Genomic DNA, 22,970 nt, shown 5'->3' with positions numbered 1-22,970 from the left:
AAAATGACTACATTGTGTGTTGGATGAGGGAATCTTTTTGATCTGTGCAGATGTAGATGAGTTTACAGAAATGTGTCTATGAAAAAGAAGAAACACTGATATTTTCTCCGGACACGTAATATAAAAGACTTTTTATACAATTAACAAGTTAAATAATGGGTTAAGTCCCTCCCCTGTCCAAAGTTGGTTTGGTTCAGTCCCGGTGAACAACTAGTCTTGTTTGTAAAAGGTAAATCATTAATGGAAAGGAAATGGCTTACAGTACTTTATGTTTATGGCATTAAACTCAATCTTGTCAATTAAAAAGCTATGAACCTATTCAGGTAAGATTTTCATTATAGAATAATGATCAATATTTTGCAATATAGGTGTTTTCTACATTGCGGTTTTATATCATTAGAACTAAAAGGATTGTTTGCTTTTACCCTGCATTTTTTTAAGCTTAGTCTGGAATTTGGACTTGTTTATTGTGAAGCTCGTAAAGAACAGAGCTTCTTGGAATAGAGCCTTGCAATTTTGCTAGGTTAAGTAGGTAGATTCATCACAATTTCACACTTATATTATTAGAATCAAAGAAGTAGCGTAGTATCTATTAAGCCATTTGAAAATTGAGAGAAAGAATACGCAGAAGGTCTTTCATGAATCCTGTAAAAGTGCACATATGATTATTTATTTATGTATTTATTCAGTTTCTGTGGCCACCTGTCTTGGTCAATAACTCTTCATTTCATGAACATATTTTCTTTAAAAAGGTGTTGGAGTCAAAATCAGGGTGGAGACACAACAACACGATAGAATAAATAGCAGGGGAGATGTTTAATTCTTTCTATTCCTGATCAATTTTCCTGACAGATGGTGAGAGGCTGAAATTTTCAAGCCATAGTCTATGTAATCGCTTGAGAATGGTGTTGAAATGTAGGATATGCCTATGTTCCTTTTGTACTCTTACCGGCCTCTCAAAGTAAAATTTCTTGCTGGGAACTATAGTTCTCCTGGAGAGATAGGATCTTTTAAAAACAAACGGTAATATTATGTCATTGCCAGGGCACTATATTTTGGGGGAGTCTATATAGTTTAGCTAAGCTAATCTTATTCTTTTGAACTATTTACCTATTATATGTAAATTGATAGTTGGACAATGGAAATTGATTCTCCCATGTCATTCTTATTGCTAGAGAATTAATCATATGCTTGTTCTTTCTGATACTGATTACTCAGATTAAAGAGCTGAAGTTGGTTGCAAGTTATGAACAAGTTTTTTTGTTTATTTACTTATTTATTAAATGTATATACCACCTATCTTGCTGTTCAAAGTCACTTGTGTTTACCTAAATTAGATGTAGATGATTACAATTAAATATAGTCATATTTCATCGAAATGTCTATGTAGAATTTATAATACATATTGTAATATGTATATGCTTCTCATGCATGTATATATAATTAGACAACCTATGAGCCATTAGGTCATTCTTTCGGAGATATTTCTTTACCTATATCAAGAAACAAAATGACCACGGGCAGGCAAAAAAAGCAGTGGGAGTAACAGCTTTAACTTCCCCACTGACTTTGCTTGTGGGAAGCTGGCAGGGAACATCGGACATTATGATCATGTGATTGCAACTAACTGCAGAAACCTGCAGCCATCATAACTTTGTGAATACAACTGGTTTGAAGAGCCTTAAAATTTCCATTACACAGGAGTAACATGAGCATTTTGTATGCATTGTTTAACCTAGCAGATTTGCAGTATTTGATTCAGAAATGTTTGCCCTATGATGCATTGTTTGAGCTAATTGAAGGTTACAGACTGAAGAGTTTTAGTAGTATATAAATACATGCATAAAAAGGTTTTCTCTTTCTTTTTTCTTTTTGTTCTGTTTAATCAAAAGCATAAAAGTTATTTTTTAAAAAATAAATAAATATGGTTGTAGTTTAAGAAACACTTTGTACATAGTTAAATTCTGTTATACAGTCAAAACATAACAAATGAGATCTATGCAAGAAAGTAGGATTTGACTTGGGTTACTCTATTTTGTGTTTTTCCTCAGATTGTTGGAGACTGACAGCAAATCATTGAAGTCGGTAAATGGATCAAGAAGAAACAGTGGATCCTCACTTGTGTCTAGCTCATCTGCTTCTAGCAATCTTAGCCATCTTGAAGAAGATTCCTGGATCCTCTGGGGGAGAATAGTAAATGAATGGGATGATGTACGCAAAAAGAAAGAAAAACAGATTAAGGTTTGTTGAGTGTTGTTATTCAGTAATAGGGTGGTTGTTATGGGAAAGATAGTAGGAGGAAGGTATGTTAGATTTTGTTGGTGATTTTTTTTGAAATTCTAGGATTATTTGGGTAGATTTCAATTTTCACAACCTTGTTGAAAGTTGCAAACTTTGTCCATAACTAAAGCTCATCAGGATTTTAAATGCATATATATTTTGCTGCTTTAGGAACTTGTTCGAAAAGGGATACCACATCACTTCCGAGCAATAGTTTGGCAGCTTTTGTGCACAGCTCAAAATATGACAATTAAGGATCAGTATTCAGAACTGTTGAAAATGACTTCACCTTGTGAAAAGCTCATAAGGAGAGACATTGCTAGAACGTATCCTGAACACGACTTTTTTAAAGAAAAAGATAGCTTTGGGCAGGAGGTTTTATTTAACGTAATGAAGGTAAGTTAGCCACCTAATGTCTTAATGGATAATAAAAATGTTTACTTCCTCCATATAAATATTATTGTTATGCTCATTTACTTCTGAATATTAGATGCTGGAGATGAGGGTGAGGACCTGCCCCCCGCGCATGCATGTGTGACCCCGCGCGTGCACCCCGACCCCCACGCATGTGCGTGCGACCCTCTGTGGGTGTGCCACGCCCCCCACATGTGCGCACATGACCACCATACGTGCACCCCGCCTCTCATGCATGCACATGTGACCCCCACATGCGCGGCAGAGACCCAAAGACCAGCTGGTCAGTGGGAGGTGCATGCGCACCTGTGCAGCAGAGCTGAGCTCGACAACGGCTTGCGTGCCCAGAGAGAGGGCTCTGTATGCCACCTATGGCACGCATGCCATAGGTTCATCATCACAGAACTAGACTATATGCCATTAAGAGTTTTGCAGGTGATAATTGGCTCATTGATTAGTAGTAATCAATGTGTGTGTAGAACTGAGGTGTTACACGAACATATTGAGACGCCCAATAACTTGCACATGCTACTGCATTCTGGACTAGCCACAGCTTCCAATGGTCTTTGAGGGAAGCCTTATGTAAAGTATATTGCAATGGTTGAAATGTGAAATCACCAAAACATAAGGGACTAAGGATATCCGAATCCAGATATGGGTTCAAATCAGAGATGGTATTCAGCAGGTTCTGACCAGTTCTGGAGAACTGGTAGCTGAAATTTTGAGTAGTTCAGAGAACCGGCAAATACCACCTCTGACTGGAGATTTTACAGTATCCTTCCCCTGCCATGCCCATCAAGCCACACTCACAGAACCGGTAGTAAAAAAATTTGAATCCCGCCACTGATTCAAATGGCAAACTAAAGTAATTCACTGCTAAAACTTTTTCAGGCATGATTGCCACCTGCTGCTTCAATGGGAACTGTGGTCCAAGAAGAATCCCAAACGTGATCCCAGTCCCAATGGGGGCAGTGTAACCCTATTTAGGATTAAAGATAGAGAATATGCAGATCCAGATAGCCATAGCTATAGCTTTAATATATTTGTAATCTTACATAGTCTTAAGATTTAGATGCTTAATGCAATCTTTTCACCATTTAATGTCTCCAAGTCCCTGTTAAAAATAAGTCCTTGGCACTCTTATGGGTACAATGAAGGTTGCAGTCTTCTACTTCAGTAAACTTTCCCCAGATAGCGTTCTCTTTACATGTTGGATTTAAACCATATTTGTCTTGTGATCTGAAAAAGAGTACATGAACTTTTAACCTGCTTTGTATATAATTATGTGAGAAAGACATTTTCATATAAAAATAAAAAATTATATAAGTGAAATGTTGGAATAAAAAAGTGACCTTTAGAAAGTGCAAAAAGTTCACAGTTTCAATTAAAACCTCTGATATTAGAGAAAGAATTAACTATTGTTGAAAGGTTAGCACTTCTGCTATAGATCTCAAAGATAATAAACCTGTAAACTGTCCTTGACTTTATTTTAAATAATTGCATTAAAATATTTCTGACTGCTGTTTTCTTTTGAATAGGAAATCAGCAGGATAGTAGCTGGTCTTATGTAGCAAATTGGAGGTTTTGGAATTTTATGTATAATTGAAAACACTTTCCTTTCTTTATATTACATCTGTTGGCTAATATAAAACTAACTAAAGGAGAAGCTAATTTGTTTTAAGAAAATAAATTGAATTATAAATCTCAAACATAAAGACTAGAATGGAGGAAGCTGTCATATAATCTGTTGGTTGAACTAGCTAATATTATTAAACATGCATTGAATGATAGTGACATGGAGCAAGCCTTGTTCTATACTCTTGTCTCTTTTCTGACATATAAGGAATAATGATGCTAAGGATCCTAATTAGTTATGGTGCTTCTCATGGAACATGGAAGTTTTTCTGCAATTTATTGAATACATTTTGAAAGTTATTAAAATTAATATTTAAAATCCTTCTTCAAAATATAAATACATAATTTACTATTGTCATATCTGTATAAAACTGTAATTAATTATTCCTCTCATATTGTTAGAATATGGTTTGTTTCATTTTATCTTAATATCATGTGCAAATTATATTGATAAGTATATTATATTGATAATTATATTGACTGTATAAACCAAGGGTCCTCAACGAGCCGTGTGAGCAGCCCCACTCACACAAGCCTTGTTACGGGTGCTTATGGCCCCTCTCACGTGAGCATTGTCACAAACATAAAGTGCTTGCACACACGCACACACGCACGCACGCACCTGCCCCTCCCACAAAACCATCCTCTCTTTCCCCGCTCCTCCTGCTCCAAGCTGCCAAGTCAGAAAGGTTGGGGAACTCTGGTATAAGCTATTGACATTTTCTGTATCTTAGTGGCATCCACACCTTTACCTTTGGAGGTAGAAAGCCTTAAGGTTATTTGGGGAAGCCAATGTGGGGGTATTCATTATCCTTTCTAAATGTTACCCTCTTATTAATGTTTTCTAGGCATATTCTTTAGTGGATCGTGAGGTTGGTTATTGCCAAGGAAGTGCTTTTATTGTTGGTCTGCTCCTTATGCAGGTAGGAAGAAAGAGCCTTCTATTACAAAAGTTATCTTGAAATTCTACTACTTCATTTAAAGTAACAGAGTAATAATAAAAGGAGGGGCAATATTTACAAATTAGAACTCCCTCATATTGGGAGTTGTCATAATTGATCACAGGTGTATATATTTTTCAGGTCGCACTCTTAAGTTGTTGGGGTTGAGTTAAGGTTTGAAGATCTTGTTCATTTTTCTTCTGCAGTCAACTATATATTAGTCCCTTGCATGCTAAAAGGGAGAAAATCCCATTACATCTGACTTTTTTTTTTCTTTAAAGGGTTGTTGTAGATTATAGAAATAGGTCTTCTATGGGAGAAGATTTCTAGAGAGTTATAACATCTTCCAGCAAGGCATATATAATCTCATTCACAAAGATACTAAACCATAATGGTATGTGGTTTGATTATAAATCAAAGGGATTTTTTTTCAACATGAGTTCACAGATAACACCAATCCAATGGTGCTTTATGTGAGCACTGTATTAGATAATAGTAAAAAAATTGATTGCAGCATTTTTTTATTGTCAATAAATAATTAGTGTTAAAAAGTGTAGGAAGACCCAGGATTGTACGTTAATCACAGAACATATATACCCAAATTGAAAAAAGAAAGAGGAGACTTCACATGTGCCATTTGCTTACCCATACATAGGGAAGCTGTAAGGACCTAAGAATACCAACAGTATTATTTCTTCACTTCTTTAGATACTGCAATAAATGCTGGTATATAGTGCTGCAGTTTAACACATCTTGTTAAAGGTTTGGCAGGTGTAATTTTTCCACATATATCTCTTGAATTACACCTGCAATTAAGTGGTGTTGAAAACATCTTGTGAACTTTTGAAGTGCTTGTAACTAAGAAGGTTAAGCTGTGATTGTAATCTCCTTCAAAATAGATGCCAGAGGAAGAAGCCTTCTGTGTATTTTTTAAATTAATGCAAGATTATCGACTTCGAGAACTCTTCAAACCAAGTATGGCTGAGCTGGGCCTTTGTATGTATCAATTTGAATCCATGATACAGGTACATTAAAAAAAATCTTGCCCATATCTATGGTGTTTTTAAGCAGTAGATTTAAAAAGCTGAGTGCATAAGCATTGATTAATTACAAAAAGGATTGTATAGTTGCAAAAAAATGCCCTAAGCACGGAATGAAGGAATCAATGGTACTGTCATCTAAGATTTTTTAACATATTGTCTTTCGTATTTTGAACATGTTCTCTATGTAAAATGTTTTAATGAGATAACAGTGCTTCCTTTCTAGTTATAAAAATGATTTAATGTTCTTTTAAGTAATCTCTAATTATTTTATGCCAGACATATGAAGTCTTCCAGATTGGATTTCAAATTCCAATCTCTTAACAATGTAAAATGTTTTAAAATACATATTTCAGAAACATTATTGAAAACAACTGTTTGATGTTTGTTCTTTCAGGAGCAACTTCCAGAGCTTTTTATGCATTTCCAGGCCCAGAGTTTCCATACTTCTATGTATGCATCCTCATGGTTCTTAACTATTTTTCTTACATCTTTCCCATTACCAATTGCAACAAGGATATTTGATATATTTATGTCTGAGGTAAGCTATCATGACTATCAAATTAGATTGATGGCTGTTTGGTTAACATTTTGTGTTTCTGGGGAAGCTAAATTCAAATCCCCATTTATAATGAGTTGTTAATTAAGTTTAAAGTAATTTTCCAATAAATATATCAATGCAAGGCTATTTAAAATATTCTTAAATAATAAGCATTACAAATATCTGTCTAGAAGAAAATAATGACATTATTCACAGGGTTTCGAGATTGTGTTTCGGGTTGGTGTGGCACTGCTTCAGATGAATCAAGCAGAATTAGTGCAACTTGACATGGAAGGGATGTTACAGGTAAGCTAAACATGCCATTGTATTGTATTACTTGACACGGGGTATAAATCCATATTTTTCATTTCTGATTCTCTGCTTTCATTTTCTTTCCAGCACTTTCAAAAGGTTGTTCCACATCAATTTGATGGTGGACCAGACAAGTTAATCCAAATGGCTTACCAAGTCAAATATAATGCAAAAAAGATGAAAAAGTAGGTATTTCTTTTTTTAATAAAATGTCCCCATGCTATTATTACAAAGAGGTGAATCATTAAATTATGACATTCACTTTCTACATAAGTATGTGAATTTTATTATGTAGGTGTTTCTAGAAAATCAGTTTATTCACCAGTCATATAACCAAGAGTTTATTCTCATCCCTAGACAAAAAATGTAGGCACTTCCATTATCTTACCTTCTTTTCTATAGCCACTGATGTCCCACACAAATTAATATGAACAATAATTTGGTATACTGACTAGTACATACAGTTATGAATTATTAAAAAGAGATTATCATGTCTTTCAATATTCTTTAGGCTAGAAAAAGAATACACTACTATAAAAACAAAGGAAATGGAAGAACAAATTGAAATTAAGGTAAGTAGTTATCTTATGAGCAAGGTAATAGGAATTTCACTTGTATAATAAAAATCAGATTGGACAGGATTATTATTACAATACATATAAAGTATATGTTTGTGGGGTTTATTTTATTTGTTTTTATTCTTTTTTGTATTTTAATATACCCATGTTTAATATTGTAGGGTTTTTTTAATTAATATAGCAGGAAATACAGAAGTTAATACCTAATGGTAGAATTATGCTAATTCAGAAGTACCTTTGAGAATCAATGATTTATAAACGGTTGGAATACTGGGTTTCATTTTGAATTAGTTCAAAATTTCCTTCTGCCAGAAAGCACTGAGAGTAATATTGTGTGAAATGCGATGTAAAAGGTAAAATCAAGAATCCATTGTTTTAAGACCTTTGGAATAAAGGTGAAGTTGCCATAAATGAATAAACAAGGACTCTAGCAAAAGCAAAATATCTTTTTACTATATGCCTGAGTTTAATGTACTAGTAAATTTAACATTTAAATTTAATACATGCACATCTGAATGTATTTTAATGAGAAAGCAAGCAGCATCCACAGTGTTGGTTTTGAGTACCATCTTTCAAATCTAGCTATGAGCAGTTCTGAATTAAGTTGTAACTTCCCTGATGATCACTGACATATCAGCTTGAATATTTATTTGTTTGTTTGTTTGTTTATTAAATTTATATGCTGCCTATCCTGCTGCTTGAAGAGGCTCTGGGAGGTTTACAAAATGTTATAACTTGCACCATTAGAAAAGAGTGAGGTATGTGATATATCAGGAGTCTGTTTCCACTTTGAGGGAATACTGAGAAGCATCTAGCTTTGGGTCTGGCAACTGTTATAAGCCTTGTAGTCTACAGAATGGTTCTTTAAAAAAAAATTAACCTTCAGTTTCTGAAGATAGAAATTATTTCATAATATTTCAGATAACATTCTTTACAGTTTTGCTTGATTTTCAGAGACTGAGAACAGAAAACAGACTCTTAAAACAGCGAATTGAAACGCTGGAAAAAGTAAGTGTCCAAGAAACTGAAGCCTGAAATACGCTAGTTCTAAGTGTTTTATTAATAACAGAGTAGCTGCATGAAGATTAATAATATGGTATTATTCCTGTTCCTCATATTGATGGGCTTTCATAATAAGATTTTATTTTTAAGCTATACATATAGTTGCCATTATGTATGAAAACATAAGTGTGGGTATCGTGGAATTCAATGGGAGAAGGGAATTAAAGTATATTTACAATGGACAATAATCGAAAGTTGGCAGGTGATCTTCTTACAGAAAGGAAGGCAAGTCGTTTTCTACTGTGCATTAAGAAAAGAATTCTTCGCATTTGTGTAATAGTTCTTCCACCTAAATTTTCTATTTCTTTGATACTTACAATTAACTGAGAAAATATGATACCCTGTCTAGCTGTTGTCCATTTTTTTCAAACTTGAATTACTTTTAGAAATTTTGTTTTTGTTCCAAGCTTATCACAGAAAATAAAACCCAGGTGAATTACATCATTTGTCAATAGTTCAGTAAATCTTTGCTTGAGTTTATGCTTAGATCAAATGAAGAATTTCATTTCCCCTCATACTGCTGCAAATATACTCACTTCCAGGTTTTTAAGAAAAGAATAGCTACCTTTATCCTTTTCCTTTGAAGAGCTATGAAGAATAGGAGTTTCTGTCAAATTCCAAATTAATTATGTCACTGTCCAAATACCAGTAATTTCTAATAAGATCAAGTAACTGTTTCCCATTTTGCTTCATCCTTTAATTCCTAGATGGACTGTAGACATAAAAAGAATTACATGTAATTGTTTTCAAAAATTGAATCCTTTTATATGAGCCATGATTTTTTTCTCCCCTTGACAGTTAGAGGATCAAGTATGTTCCAAAATCAGCCTGTTTCATTAATTTTCAGAAGAGGGGAGGGAGAGAGAAGAGTGCAAATAATAGTGTCAGAATCAAGTGCTTAATGAAGGAAAAAACTGTGTCAGGCATGGTGAAGATGAAAATGTATTTGAACAGAAATAACTGGACCTAAAATAATTATGTAACACTCAGTGAGGTAAACGATAGCAACAATAACAGTTTATTTTTAAAAATGAAGTGTGTTATATATCATTTAAATTCTTGATGCAGCATTATTAGGAAATATGAATTCAGATGTACATAATTGGGTGGTGTCATGGCAGATTTTTGTTCCATTTAAATCCCCTTATTTTAAGCTGCAGAAGGTACTACAAATATACTTGTGGTGTGAAATATTTACCAATGCGTGGGCAATCTGAAAAACTCTACTTTCCTTGGGATTGTGGAAATAGGCTGAAATTTTCCCAGGGGTGAAAGCTATGATTAATAGCTCATATTGGCCTGGTAATTATATCGAGAACAGCAGAAAATCTGAACCATATGCAAATTGTCAAAGATATTCTGTTTCTTCGATGTTGCTGCTTTTATAATGCTATTGTCACTCTTGAAATGTTTACTTTTGGGGCAGAATTTTATTTTGTTCTTATTAGTAGAGACAACAATAGCTGCAAGAATTAGAGAATCCATCCGAATTTCTACTCTATGCATAAGCAGTAGGAATCCAATTTCCTGCTAGCAGTGGACGTTTGTGATTTTTGTCTCCTTTAGCCCAAATAAGACTAAGGTAGAGGTCTCCAAACTTGGGAACTTTAAGACTTGTGGACTTCAATTCTCAGAATTCTCCAGCCAGCAAAGCTGGCTGGGGAATTTTGGGAATTGAATTCCACAGGTCTTAAAGTTGCCAAGTTTGGGGACCCCTGGACTAAGGTCGTTTTCACACATGCGTTGTTCAGGTTTACTGTAATATCCAAAAAATGTAGTTATCAAATTAAATATATGATAGAAATATCTAATTCAGTCTAATCAAATCTTGCTCCTAGCTCCTAAAGTATATTTTTTTAAAAACCTTGCAGTAGGTAGCATTCATAGAATAATCAGAGGGTCTGCCGTTTATCTTGCAATGTTCTTGAACTTCTTTTAATTGGCATATTTCTAAATGACTCAGATTTGGAAAATCTGTTGGCTCTTACAAAGTTTAACCCAAAGGATCTAAGGGATAATATTCCTTTTTTCTATCATATGTATAAATTATTTCATGCTATATTCTTATAAGCTTTTTAGAGACCAGTCTCCATTTTAGGAAAGCTTGAAAAATAACGAGAGCCTAGTAAGTATGGGTGCCCAACTTCTAGGATAGATCGTGCTATGCTTAGCTTTTAAATCTAGGTAAGTCAATATCCCTGGGAAGGGCTGTTATTCAGGAAGTGTTCTTGAATGATTAGCTAGTACCTTTCTTGAAATATTTTAAATGTATTTTGGTGTCTATCAATATGACATCATTGAGAGCCTTCCTCCTCAGCTGTAGAAAGCTTGTTACCATTCACAGTATGAAATATAATCCATCCTTCCTTCTATGATAGATATTTAGTGGGAATAGATAAGGTTCCTTTTTTCCAATACAATCACATCTCTTTAAAAAAAAGTATTTCCAAAAATAAAAGAGCCGTAAAAGTTTAGTTCTTGATCCCAAAACTTTGTTCTTCTTCCCTAGGATATGGCTATTCTCCTTAACGAGAGCTGTCTTTAGTATGTTCTGAGGAAATATTTCTTGTTACTAAAAGTTTCTGTCTTGGATCTCTAAGAAGCCCTGTTCTCTATGTGCATAAAATGTTTCAGAGAGTCAATGCACCATTTTGGAGGCTTCAGGAAATTATCTCTTCCCTTCCTTACTTCATTTAGAAAGTTTAAATTTTTAGAGAAGGGAGTCTCAGTTTTCCAGGTTTAAGTGTATGCCATAATGCATATTTTCTTTTCCAGGTCGATGAATCACAGATTTTTGCCTATTAGGAAATTGTCATCATACACTTTACCAGTATTTAAAACTGCTTGTAATTTAGTGACTTGTGTTATGTTTTATAAGATGGGGTCCCCAGCCCCCACTCTGCGGCCCGAGAGCTGTCTTTAGTATGTTCTGAGGAAATATTACTTGTTACTAAAAGTTTCTGTCTTGGATCTCACAAAGTAGAATGGAAATTGCCTTCCTAAATCATATCACTTTAGAAAAGGATTAAAATTTTAAATCATTTGAATATATTGTCTGCAGTATAATTTTTCCCTAATCTGTACATCAAGAAGTTTATCTAATCTGCTAATACAAACACATTTTATTAAGCTATGTCCTTTGCTCCTTAAAGCAAATTTTGCATGTGGATCTACTGATTTATCTTGTTCCGAGTTGCTGTATTTATACGTAGAAATGTCTGATACATTTGTGGTTAAGGTGGACATTTCTGAATTGAAAAAAGGCAGAATATTTGAATTATTCTGAAAGTTCTCTTCCATTGTAAATGGTAAATTAGCCAGGTTTGGCTAAAATTAGCCATATTTCATTTGTATACTCCAGATCTTCATACTTGGCTTTTTCATTACTGAACTGTTATTCCTCAAATCCTGCTTAGCACAAGTAGTTCCGCCTTTCTTGAGTAGCCAAACTTTTAAAATATGCTCAGATTATGCCTCCTTTCAATTTGTAACACTTTGATCAAATATATTCTACATGTCACTGCAGAATTCTCCACGCAAGGAACTATTGAATTTTAAAGAAAAATGTAAAAATATGAAATGTTATTTTTGAAAATCAATTAGCCTATGCTACTGAAAGACTTGTTGACTGGGAAAATGCATGCTTTAACTTCATTGTATTGGGAAAGTAGGTAGAATTTGAGCATAATTCTCTGTTTTTACTCTGTTACTTGGTTTCTCTTTTCTCTTATTTCTGTCTAAATTTTTTCCCCTTTTTGTAGGAAAGTGCTTCCTTGGCAGATAGATTGATACAGGTATACTACTTTAGTATTTCACACTAATTATTTTTTCTGCTACCAAACAAACCCTTAGCTTTCTATTTTTAGTGCATGGATAACTACATGCATTTTCATATGAAATGTTTACTGTAATTAATTGAGCAATTGTGCCATTCAGATAATATTTAAGCACATGCCTGCATGTTACTTCTAATAACATCCAGGATTCTTAATTATTGGTGGGCTCTCATCTTTTGCCACTAATTCCGTAGATTACTGTAAACTTGTAACAGACGTGTGCATGCACAAATGAAGTTATAAATGCATGAACAGAGTTCAACTGAATGCAGGTACACAGCTGACCTTGCTTAAGGATACTAAACATTTTAAAGTGGTGCAGTAACTAAACTGCTTTACTTTACTAAATTTATGTACTAGCTATTAACACTTATTTATGATTTGCAAGACCTTAACCATACGGCAGAATAAATATATAAAACTCTCGGTCTTCCCTGGATCGACCTTCCAATTGCTTTAAAAAGAAAATTATGTCCTAAGGGACAAGTGACGAGGGCCCAGGAAGCTGAGGAAAACTATCTTACAAAACGGGAGTTGGCCACCATCAAACAACAGAGTGATGAGGCCATTACTAAACTAGAGCAAGCTGAAAATACCATCAGAGAGCTGCAGCAACAGCAACAATGGGTAAGGCTGATAGCACCTTAATCTCTGGTCTTCCTCCTTTACTTTTGCTTATTTGTGTTCATCATGGCTTGGTTTCTGTTCTATTCTATTCTGTTCTTTCAAATACACTGAATATGGTTGAATCTTCATTGATGAAAGGAAACTGAAAATGAGTGAAGAATCCCATATGAATCTAATTTACTCCAAAACAAAACTTACTGGTTTTAACGAACCAATTTCCTAATGTATTTTCTTCTGATCACATCTGGCATATACAAACAAATGACTATAAAGTGTAATTGCAGCAGAGGTCCCCAACCTCCAGTTGTGGATCGGAACCCAGCCGCGGCATGCCAGGCCACGCAAACAAGCGAAGCCCCATCCGCGGATTGCAGGCAGCATGCAAAATCACCCCCCCTCCAATCTGCAGAAAAACCTCTCTCCACAGAACCAGTCCCTGGTATCCAAAAGGTTGGGGGGCTCTGAATTACCAGATGCCTACATTTCTCTCTGTTTCTATTCACACGGTGTTATGTGGCTAGATACGTAATTTGACAAATTTTTGTGAAGTTTAAAAAGCTCTTAAGTGGGGATGATAAGAGCATTTTATTATGCATCATTAAGTTGTCAATGTAATGTGCCACAGTTACCATTAAAAGCTATCAGCTGTTATCAACTGAATGCCCGTTGAATATGATAGATTGCAATTTCCAGTTTTCCAGCTAGCAATGTTGGGAGTCCGACCCATTTGGAAGACACCTATTTGGATAAAGTTAGAAACTCAATAGTAGAAGTTTTTTTTAACGTATTAGTTATATTCCATGTGCAAATTTGGATCAAATAAGTTTCACCAAAACAAAAATATTATTGTTTTGTATCTAAATACAAGTAGTCCTCAACTTATGACAGTTTGTTTCATGAATGTTCGAAGTTACAACTGCACTGAAGAAAGTGACTTATGACCATTTTTGACACTTATGACCATTACAGCATCCCCACGGTCACGTGATTCACATTCGGATACTTGGCAACTGACTCACATTTATGGCGGTTGCAGTGTCCCAGGGTCCTGTGTTTTGTGGGACAAGCAAAGTCCATGGAAAAGCCAGATTCACTTAACAACCATGTTACTAACCTAACAACTTCAGTGATTCAGTGATGTGGCAAGAAAAGTCGTAAAATGGTACAAAACTCACTTAACAAATGTCTCATTTAGCAACATAAATTCTGGGCTCAATTATGGTTGTAAGTTGAGGTCTACCTATATATAGAAACATTTTTATTTTGTCTGTACTGTTTGAAAAACATTGGAAGATGGTTTTTCCAAACTAGAATTGGTTTCAGCTTCACTGTGTAGAAAATAACATTGAAACGTTACTAAACCTGTTTTATTTGTTCATTAGCAAATAATTGATAACTGAGAAATACTTTATAGCCTGTTACTTTTGTTGATAAGGTTGGGTTAGGTAATTATAATAGTGTGGGGTTATGAAAGCAGAAAGAAAAATAACATTTCCATAAATCAAAAATACCTTTATTGTGGTTAGGTTCTAGCACAAGGTTCTTCAAACTTGGCAAGTTTAAGACTTGTGGACTTCAACTCCCAGAATTTCTGGGCTAACAGGACTAGAGGAGGAATTCTGGGAGTTGAAGTCCACAAGTCTTAAAGTTGTTCAAGTTTGAAGACCCCTGTTCTAGCAGAACAAATAACGAAGAAAGTAGAAGTACACTTTCTTTGTTGATTGGAATCTTAAGGATTCTGGGAACAGATGGATGATTAGCTCACGTGGGAAAGAAAGAGATTCTTGTTATTGATTACTTCATGTTTGAAAAAAAGATTATGGAGATTAGCTCTCTGCCATGCTTCTTGTTGACAGCTTCTTGTCTTCCAACCTGTGATTGCAAATTGCAGCAGGTGAGGATGGAATGTAGCATTAAAACTATTGTTTACTGGTGGAAACTTGGAAACGTAGCGGGCTTTAATGGGATAAGACTCACAAAGAAAATACAGCTTTCTGGAGATAATTATAGTTTTGCAAGTATAGAAGACAGCTTTTCAGAAATTGTTTCCAGTGAAAGTTTTGTTTGTAAAAACTTTCAGAATTCTTGAGACTAGTAGATTCTCTTACATTAATCATTATTACTGCTACTGTGATTCTTGCATTGCAAAATCAATGGTTCAGTTTATTGTTTAATAAAAGTGCTTTATTTTTAAAATAAGAATTACATTCTGATCAATAATATAAATAGCAGCATTAGAAACTTGGAAATATAATCAAGGAGAGCATATGCATGATTTATACAACAGGATTAGTCCAACCTCATATGAACAATCCTAGTGATTCAGCCCAAATTGTAGCAATAAAATACCAAATTTGTATCATATGAAATAGTATTCCAGTCCTTTGAGATGTCTAATATATGGCAAAACAATTTTTTCTTCTGAATTTGCATTTTTATAGTTGTGATATTTTCCAGATCCTGATACAAGCATCTGTGCTTTGTGCTGCATTCTAGTTCCAATTGAGTTGCATTATCTTAAAATAATTCCAAATTGCTTGGTATGTATATAGATTCTAGGAATTGTCTGAGACAGCCACCGGACATGAATCATTGAATTCAATAGCCTTGAACAAGTTAAAACTCTTAGAATGTTTGGATAGATAAGGGGATAGATAAAATTCATTTCCATTGAGGTAATTAGAAATGGTAAAGAAAGATTTTAGCATTGACTTGGTAGCCATGAAGAATGTGGTGAGAAATAATGGATAGATGCCACAGGAAGGAACCAAATGCTATATAAAGCATTCCCTATTTTTATATCAGATGCTGCCTGCACATATTCAGTTCAAGTACTGTGACCTGAAATTTCCTTTCAGTTAAAACTTTATAATGAATAATATCCAGACCCTGTCCACTGTCATTCTATCATTGTGCATTGTTTAAAAGAAAGATTGTTTTTCTTGCCTTGTGGCCTCATTTAGAATTTTGTATCAGTAGCATTCTAACTAAGTGTATTTAAATGTTATATGCTGTATTGCTGCCTAAAAAAGGCTCAGGTAATATAAAAAATTATGTTGGGTGTTCTGCAAGTATTTTGTATGGCTATAAATCATTGTGGATTTTTTAAAACAAATGTTGCATACTGAATGGCTTTTTAAAAGTCTCTTTTAAACTTTGGTTGCTTTAAATCAGATGCCTTTGAAGGAGGACTCTGTTTTGTTAAAAAAAAAATAACATTTTGATTGTATTCCAAATAAATATTATCAGTTGAGAATAACTAGACATAAAGTTCAGATGATTAAACTGAGTTTAAATAAGTTGCTCTCAAAAACAATACACTTGGGCCCCATTTAAACCTGGTGTTTGTAACAGTATTTTGAAAACATATATTTGTTACAAATGGTTCCTAATTTTTGAGAATGTTTTAAAAGCTGGGACCTTCTGCTGCAGAAAAGTGTGCATAAGTACACACAATATCTAATATGGTTAATTTTATAGCACTGGAAGTGGATTTTCTTTCCCTAGGCAGAATGTAAAATACAATCTTACAAATACAAATAAGATTCTACCCTCATTTTTCCTGCAAAAATTAATATCCAGTTCCTTAAAACCTTTAAATAAATTTAGATTGCACAAATAAAAACTTTAATTGTGCCCCAAAGTAAATTTCATTGAGGAATTGCTCATTTCTTTTTTGTTTGAATAAGAAATTGAAATTGTGGAGGTTCACAGACTCCTGTAAAGTTTTGTGGAATCCATAGTTCGTAAGTTAAGAAGCCCTGTTCTCTATGTGCATAAAATGTTTCAGAGAGTCAGTGCACCATTTTGGAGGCTTCAGGAAATTATCTCTTCCCTTCCTTACTTCATTTAGAAAGTTTAAATTTTTAGAGAAGGGAGTCTCAGTTTTCCAGGTTTAAGTGTATGCCATAATGCATATTTTCTTTTCCAGGTCGATGAATCACAGATTTTTGCCTATTAGGAAATTGTCATCATACACTTTACCAGTATTTAAAACTGCTTGTAATTTAGTGACTTGTAATTTAGTTATGTTTTACAAGATGGGGTCCCCAGCCCCCACTCTGCGGCCCAGTGCCAGCCCTGTTTGAAACTGGGTGGCAGAAGTGGGCAAATGCGCATGTGTGTGCATTTGCGCACACATCTGCATTTGTGAAAGCGGCATGCACATGAAATCATCCCCTCCACTCCCACTGCCACTGGTCCACCAGTCCAGAAAGTTTGGGGGAACGCTGTTATAATATGTAAGCTGCCCAGAGGCTTTGGATAGGAATGATATTTGTAACAAATTACAATGACAAAGTCTTGTTGAAAAGAGGGTCAGTTATCCATTGTGCAGTTGCATAGTTGCAGCCAGTTAAGCCAAAGTATTAAAATACTGTTGACATTTAGGTAAAAACAAACAGGATGAGAGAGTACATTTGATGCTGTTGTGATTTGTTGGCTGCAATTGCACTCAGAGGTGAAATCCTTAATGCAGTGGTGGCAATAGGGTGCATAGTGCTGTTTGGGAATGACCACATATTTCCTTGATAGACCCTCAGTGACATTTGATAATGGCACAGATACAAATCTGTTAACTAACTCTTGATTGCTGTGGGCAGATCTCTCTACCTTATTTTCAGCAATGAAAGAAATGGCTCTGGCTGGTTTGCTCATAATAAACAATATAAAAATGAAAGATTGAGTTCTCTGTTAGTCATTGCTACAGACTGGCTGACTCAGATTGCCTATATTTGGAAAAACACTGACTTAGTGGCTAAGTGGAGAAGTAAACATTACCTTTTAGTCTTAAAATATTTCTACCATATCTTCAGAACTGGGTGGTTTGTTAGTCAACTGGAACAAAACTTTAGCACTACCAGAAAATGTCAATAATTCTGACTAATTGAGTAGTTTTTTATTAGACCTAAGAAAACTAGATCAGCATTCCTTCAGCTTTTAGAAACAATTAATTTTGATTACATGTTTGGGTTGGGGAAAAAATAACTGTGGAAAGAAAACGAAGGTGTACATGATATCGAACTTTTGAAAGGAGTAGCACTGTCTTTGTTGTGATGCTGTAGTTCTGAACAGAAATATTTTAGGGAAAGAAGCTTTACTGTTTCCAATATTGCATCTTTTTGTCTGCTTTATTATGTGCATGATTTTACATTTTAAGATACCTCCTTTCCTTCTGCTAACACCAATGTTGGATTTACTTGCTCTGTAGCACAAAAGCAGTTCCCACCACAGTGAAGACTTTGTGCTGCAGCTGCAAAGAGAATTGATCGAAGCAAAGCTAAGTGAAGCCGAATCACACAGTGCCCTGAAGGAAATGCAAGATAAGGTTCTTGAGATGGAAAAGGCAAGTCAGACTATGGACACTTTGTAGAATCTAAAGTTTTCCAAATCCTTTGACCATTACATACTTTGTATAACATAGAATAACATAGAATAATAGAGTTGGAAGGGACCTTGGAGGTCTTCTAGTCCAATTCCCTGCTCGAGCAGGAGATCATGTCATTTCGGACAAGTGGTTGTCCAATCTCTTTATGAAAGTCTTCAGTGATGGAGTACCTATAACTTCTGAAGGCAAGCTGTTCCATTGGTTGATTATTGTTCTACCATTAGGAAATTTCTCCTTAGTTCTAGATTGCTTCTCTCCTTGACTCATTTCCAACCATTGTTTCTTGCCTTGGCTTTTGGTGCTTTGGAAAATTTATTTTCCATTGAAAGGGAATATAATTTAAGGTGCATGATAAATATGGGTCCGTTTTAATTATTACTTTAAAATGAATTGTTTGTTCATGAAATGATTGAATGTCCATAATTAGACTTAGTTGAAGATATTGAAGGACCATCTCATCCATATATTTCCATTTGTGCATTATATTTAGCATCAGGCACATTACTGTATATTCAGTTATTTTCAGTACCACTGTGGGAAGATGACATGAGTCTTCTATTGAAGCACCCAAGATATGAAGAATCCTTTATGTAGAATTTTGACCCTTGCTATAAATTATTAATGCAGGATTTGTCACTTTTTATTATTTTCTATATATAAAAACAGTCAAGCTAATTTTGAATATCTAAAATGTATTGTAATTTATGTTTTTTTTTAAATTGCATCCTGAACTGGATGTGATGATCTTCTTTGATATTGGTTAACTGCTATTTCTCTACAGTTCAGACGTAATTGTTGTCTATGCAGGAAGATAATAGTTGAAAGTACAGTAAAAAGAGAAAAGTCGTCTTCAAATTGAAGTCAACCCTTCATTACTGGTGACTTCATGGGAAAATCCACTTAGTTTTCTTGGCAGCTTGCTTGCTTGCTTGCTTGATTTATTTGATTCATGTTCCATCTTTCATTAAGGAGCTCATAGCACTGTATATACTGCTGTCTCCTATTTTCCTCCAGAACATAAAATATATCGTGCTGAGATGAGAAGATGACTGGCTTAAGCCACTCAGACAGCTTTTGGGGCTGAGGGTGGACTCATCTAGGTCTCCTCTAGGATCTAGGTCTCCTGATTCAACACTGTGATCACCTTGCTACAATGTGGGAATGGCTTGGTGTTACTTTCTTCTGGGTTGTCTTTTCAACTTCCCAGCCTAAGCCTATATCCTTGGAGTTCTCCCACTCAAGACTTCTGAGCCCAAATAAGGTCAGCCAAAGAGATACATACTGTCTTCTTTAGAACTTTCAGTTCTTTAATCACTACAGTGAAGAAATAAATAACATGCTCCTTCCAAAAGAAAGGTTTCCCTATTTGAGGAGGAGGGATAATTTTTATATTCTGAATTATTAGAGCATAGCTGCTAGTAAATTAGTCCGTAGCTGCAAGAGGTAGAGGTTGTGCCAATATTGTGCCTTTTGTTGTTTTCTGCAGAGGAACAGCTCTTTGCCTGATGAGAATAATATTGCTAGACTTCAAGAAGAATTGATTGCAGTGAAACTAAGAGAAGCAGAAGCTCTTATGGGTTTCAAAGAACTTCGGCAACAAGTTAAAGACTTGGAGGAACACTGGCAGGTAATATATATATATATATATGTTTTCTTATGTTTTCGCGGGTATTTATATGCATGGTATTTAGGTTTCTTTGGGTATTTTCCCATGTCTTAATATTTGTGCTTTTATTATAGCGACGTTTCGGCAGAATCTCATCTGCCATCCTCAGGCTTCTGTATTGGGTTCTTTTTAATCTTGTGTATCAGGCTTGGCAGCCGTTTTTTGTTTTGAAATTAATGAAATTATGAAATTAATTTTGAGGGAACCAAATTAATCTCCAATACTGAACACTTCAACAAGAGAATAATCAGGGAAGCCATCGAAAGAGAGAAACACCCCCATAACATGAATAAACGGGACGATGCCTCCCGCCTACCAGACATCTGGAAACTAGCCCTTATCAACAAACGAGTCCCAGCCACAAAAACCAACACCGGACCCAAAACAACACATGACACCACCACCATTCTCCCTCACCAGACTTAAACCCAAACCCACCCCGTAGACGAAAGACAACCACCGTCCAGAAACTAGACCATGGCAGCATCACCAGCTGCCACACACCCCGACCCCCAAACCAAGAAAACGGACACACGCCATGAACACATATCCAGGCCTCAAAATCAGAGCCAAACCAAAACCCGAAACATCACATCATAGCCACCCGCTCAGGATATCACATCATGGAACTCAGGAGGTTACACCAAAGAAACTCAGGATGTTGCAACATAGCCAGCGACCCAGCAGATTACAGCACAAGACCCAGGATGTCACAACAATAGAACTCAGAAGGTCATCACACAGCCCATTACCCAGGTCGTTACAACACCAGGAGGCTGATAGACACACAGCCAATACCTCAGCCACACATGTTCTTACGAAAAAGCCAGCCAATCTGCAAACATCAACTCCATCAACCAAACAAGAAATGACAACACAGCCAACCTCCCCACCAGTATATATAGGGAGACGGCAGCTCCGAACATGCTTTGCTCGCGATCTTTGGTTATTCGGGTTTTCTCCCGCGTAAGATTGGAAGTATCTAGGCAACGTTTCGATGAAGTCTCATTCATCATCTTCAGGCTTCTGTCTTCAGCTCTGTGCTTCTCAGAGTGATGTGAGCTTGCAGCTGCTTCTTCCTTTTAACTGCTAGTGGGGGTGTGACTTGATTGGTTGGGGGCTTGGCTGTGTTCTGATTGGGTGGGGTGTGTTCTCATTGGTTGGGGTTTGGCTGTGTTCTGATTGGTTGGGGGTTGGCCATGTTCTGATTGGCTGGAGGTGTGTTCTGTTCAGGTGGGGGCTTGGTTGTGCTCAGGTTGGTCTTAGTTACTGGGGGATTTGAGCTGGTGAGCTGTGATCTTGCTGTTTGGCTTCGAGTTTGTGGTCGTGCTGCATCTTCATGGTGGGGGTCAGTTCGCTTCATGTATGGCTCAGGGGGGGTTGAAGTGGGTAGTGATGCAGCTGCAGTGCGGCTTCTGGTCTGTGGAGAATAAGTGCACGCGTTGAAGAACATAAGAACTCGATCAAAAAGAAGAACCGACCTCTTCCCTGGTCCAACACCTCAAAGCCACAGGACATGAGATTGACTTTAAAAATACCAGAACTATCGCCAAAACCGAACACTTCAACAACAGAATAATCAGAGAAGCCATAGAGATAGAAAAACGCCCACACAGCATGAATAAAAGAGATGACACCTCCCGCTTACCAGCCATTTGGAAACCCGCCTCATGAACAGGCAGTACCTAACATGATGAATGACACCAGACCCACACCCACGAGGGCCACACAAGATGCCACCACCACACTTCCACGTAAAAAGCAGACTCACACCCACACAGAAGATGAGACACGACCACAGACCAGAAGCCGCACTGCAGCTGCATCACTACCCACTTCAACCCCCTGAGCCATACATGCACGAACTGACCCCACCATGAAGATGTAGCACGACCACAAACTGAAGCCAAACAGCAAGATCACAGCTCACCAGCTCAAATCCCCAGTAACTAAGACCAACCTGAGCACAACCAAGCCCCCACCTGAACAGAACACACCTCCAGCCAATCAGAACATGGCCAACCCCCAACCAATCAGAACACAGCCAAACCCCCAACCAATGAGAACACACCCCCACCCAATCAGAACACAGCCAAGCCCCAACCAATCAAGTCACACCCCACTAGCAGTTAAAAGGAAGAAGCAGCTGCAAGCTCATCACTCTGAGAAGCACAGAGCTGAAGACAGAAGCCTGAAGATGATGAATGAGACTTCATCGAAACGTTGCCTAGATACTTCCAATCTTACGCGGAGAAAACCTGAATAACCAAAGATCCATATATATATATATATGTGTGTGTGTGTGTGTGTGTGTGTGTGTGTGTGTGTGTGTGTTTATGTATTTATATATATATATATGGTATTCAGCTTTGTTCGGGTATTTTCCCACGTCGTTATAGTTGTGCTTTTATAGTTGTGCTTTTAAAGTTGTAGCAACATTTCGACAGAATCTCATCTGCCATCATCAGGCTTCTGTATTGTGTTCGTCTGTGAGTCAGACTTTCACAGCCGTTTCAGTTTTAAATTTGGTGCTAGCCTACGCTGTGCCAGAATGGTTTTTTCTTCATCCTGATTGGTTGGGAGTCTTGGTCTGTGTTTATTGGTCTTGGAGTTTGCTGTGTTCTGCTTGATTGGTGTTTCTAATATCTTCTG

At 36.1% G+C, this 22,970-nt stretch overlaps 1 protein-coding gene across 6 annotated transcripts in view; it reads left to right on the top strand.

Annotated features, from left to right (window-relative positions):
* EVI5 (ecotropic viral integration site 5) overlaps nt 1–22,970 on the top strand; it is an 85,324-nt gene that overhangs the window by 28,865 nt on the left and 33,489 nt on the right. For 2 of the 6 annotated variants that reach the window (XM_087960613.1, XM_026674095.2), the window contains exons 3-15: nt 2,052–2,241; nt 2,452–2,676; nt 5,178–5,252; nt 6,170–6,295; nt 6,708–6,851; nt 7,068–7,157; nt 7,251–7,348; nt 7,675–7,735; nt 8,696–8,749; nt 12,565–12,597; nt 13,120–13,266; nt 18,476–18,610; nt 20,139–20,279. In XM_087960613.1, coding sequence (XP_087816739.1) covers nt 2,052–2,241; nt 2,452–2,676; nt 5,178–5,252; nt 6,170–6,295; nt 6,708–6,851; nt 7,068–7,157; nt 7,251–7,348; nt 7,675–7,735; nt 8,696–8,749; nt 12,565–12,597; nt 13,120–13,266; nt 18,476–18,610; nt 20,139–20,279 — 1,519 coding nt within the window. Of the gene's footprint in view, nt 1–213; nt 324–2,051; nt 2,242–2,451; nt 2,677–5,177; nt 5,253–6,169; nt 6,296–6,707; nt 6,852–7,067; nt 7,158–7,250; nt 7,349–7,674; nt 7,736–8,695; nt 8,750–12,564; nt 12,598–13,119; nt 13,267–18,475; nt 18,611–20,138; nt 20,280–22,970 lie in introns of those variants that run through there. The other 4 variants (XM_087960615.1, XM_026674098.2, XM_026674097.2 and 1 more) reach the window with 3 other exon arrangements.

This window comes from Notechis scutatus, chromosome 3 (genome assembly GCF_049901735.1).
Source record: "Notechis scutatus isolate UNSWTSFEM ecotype Mainland chromosome 3, rNotScu1.2, whole genome shotgun sequence".
NCBI lineage: Eukaryota > Metazoa > Chordata > Lepidosauria > Squamata > Elapidae > Notechis > Notechis scutatus.
Note: the sequence above shows the minus strand (reverse complement) of the source record. Positions and strands in the feature narration are given on the sequence as shown.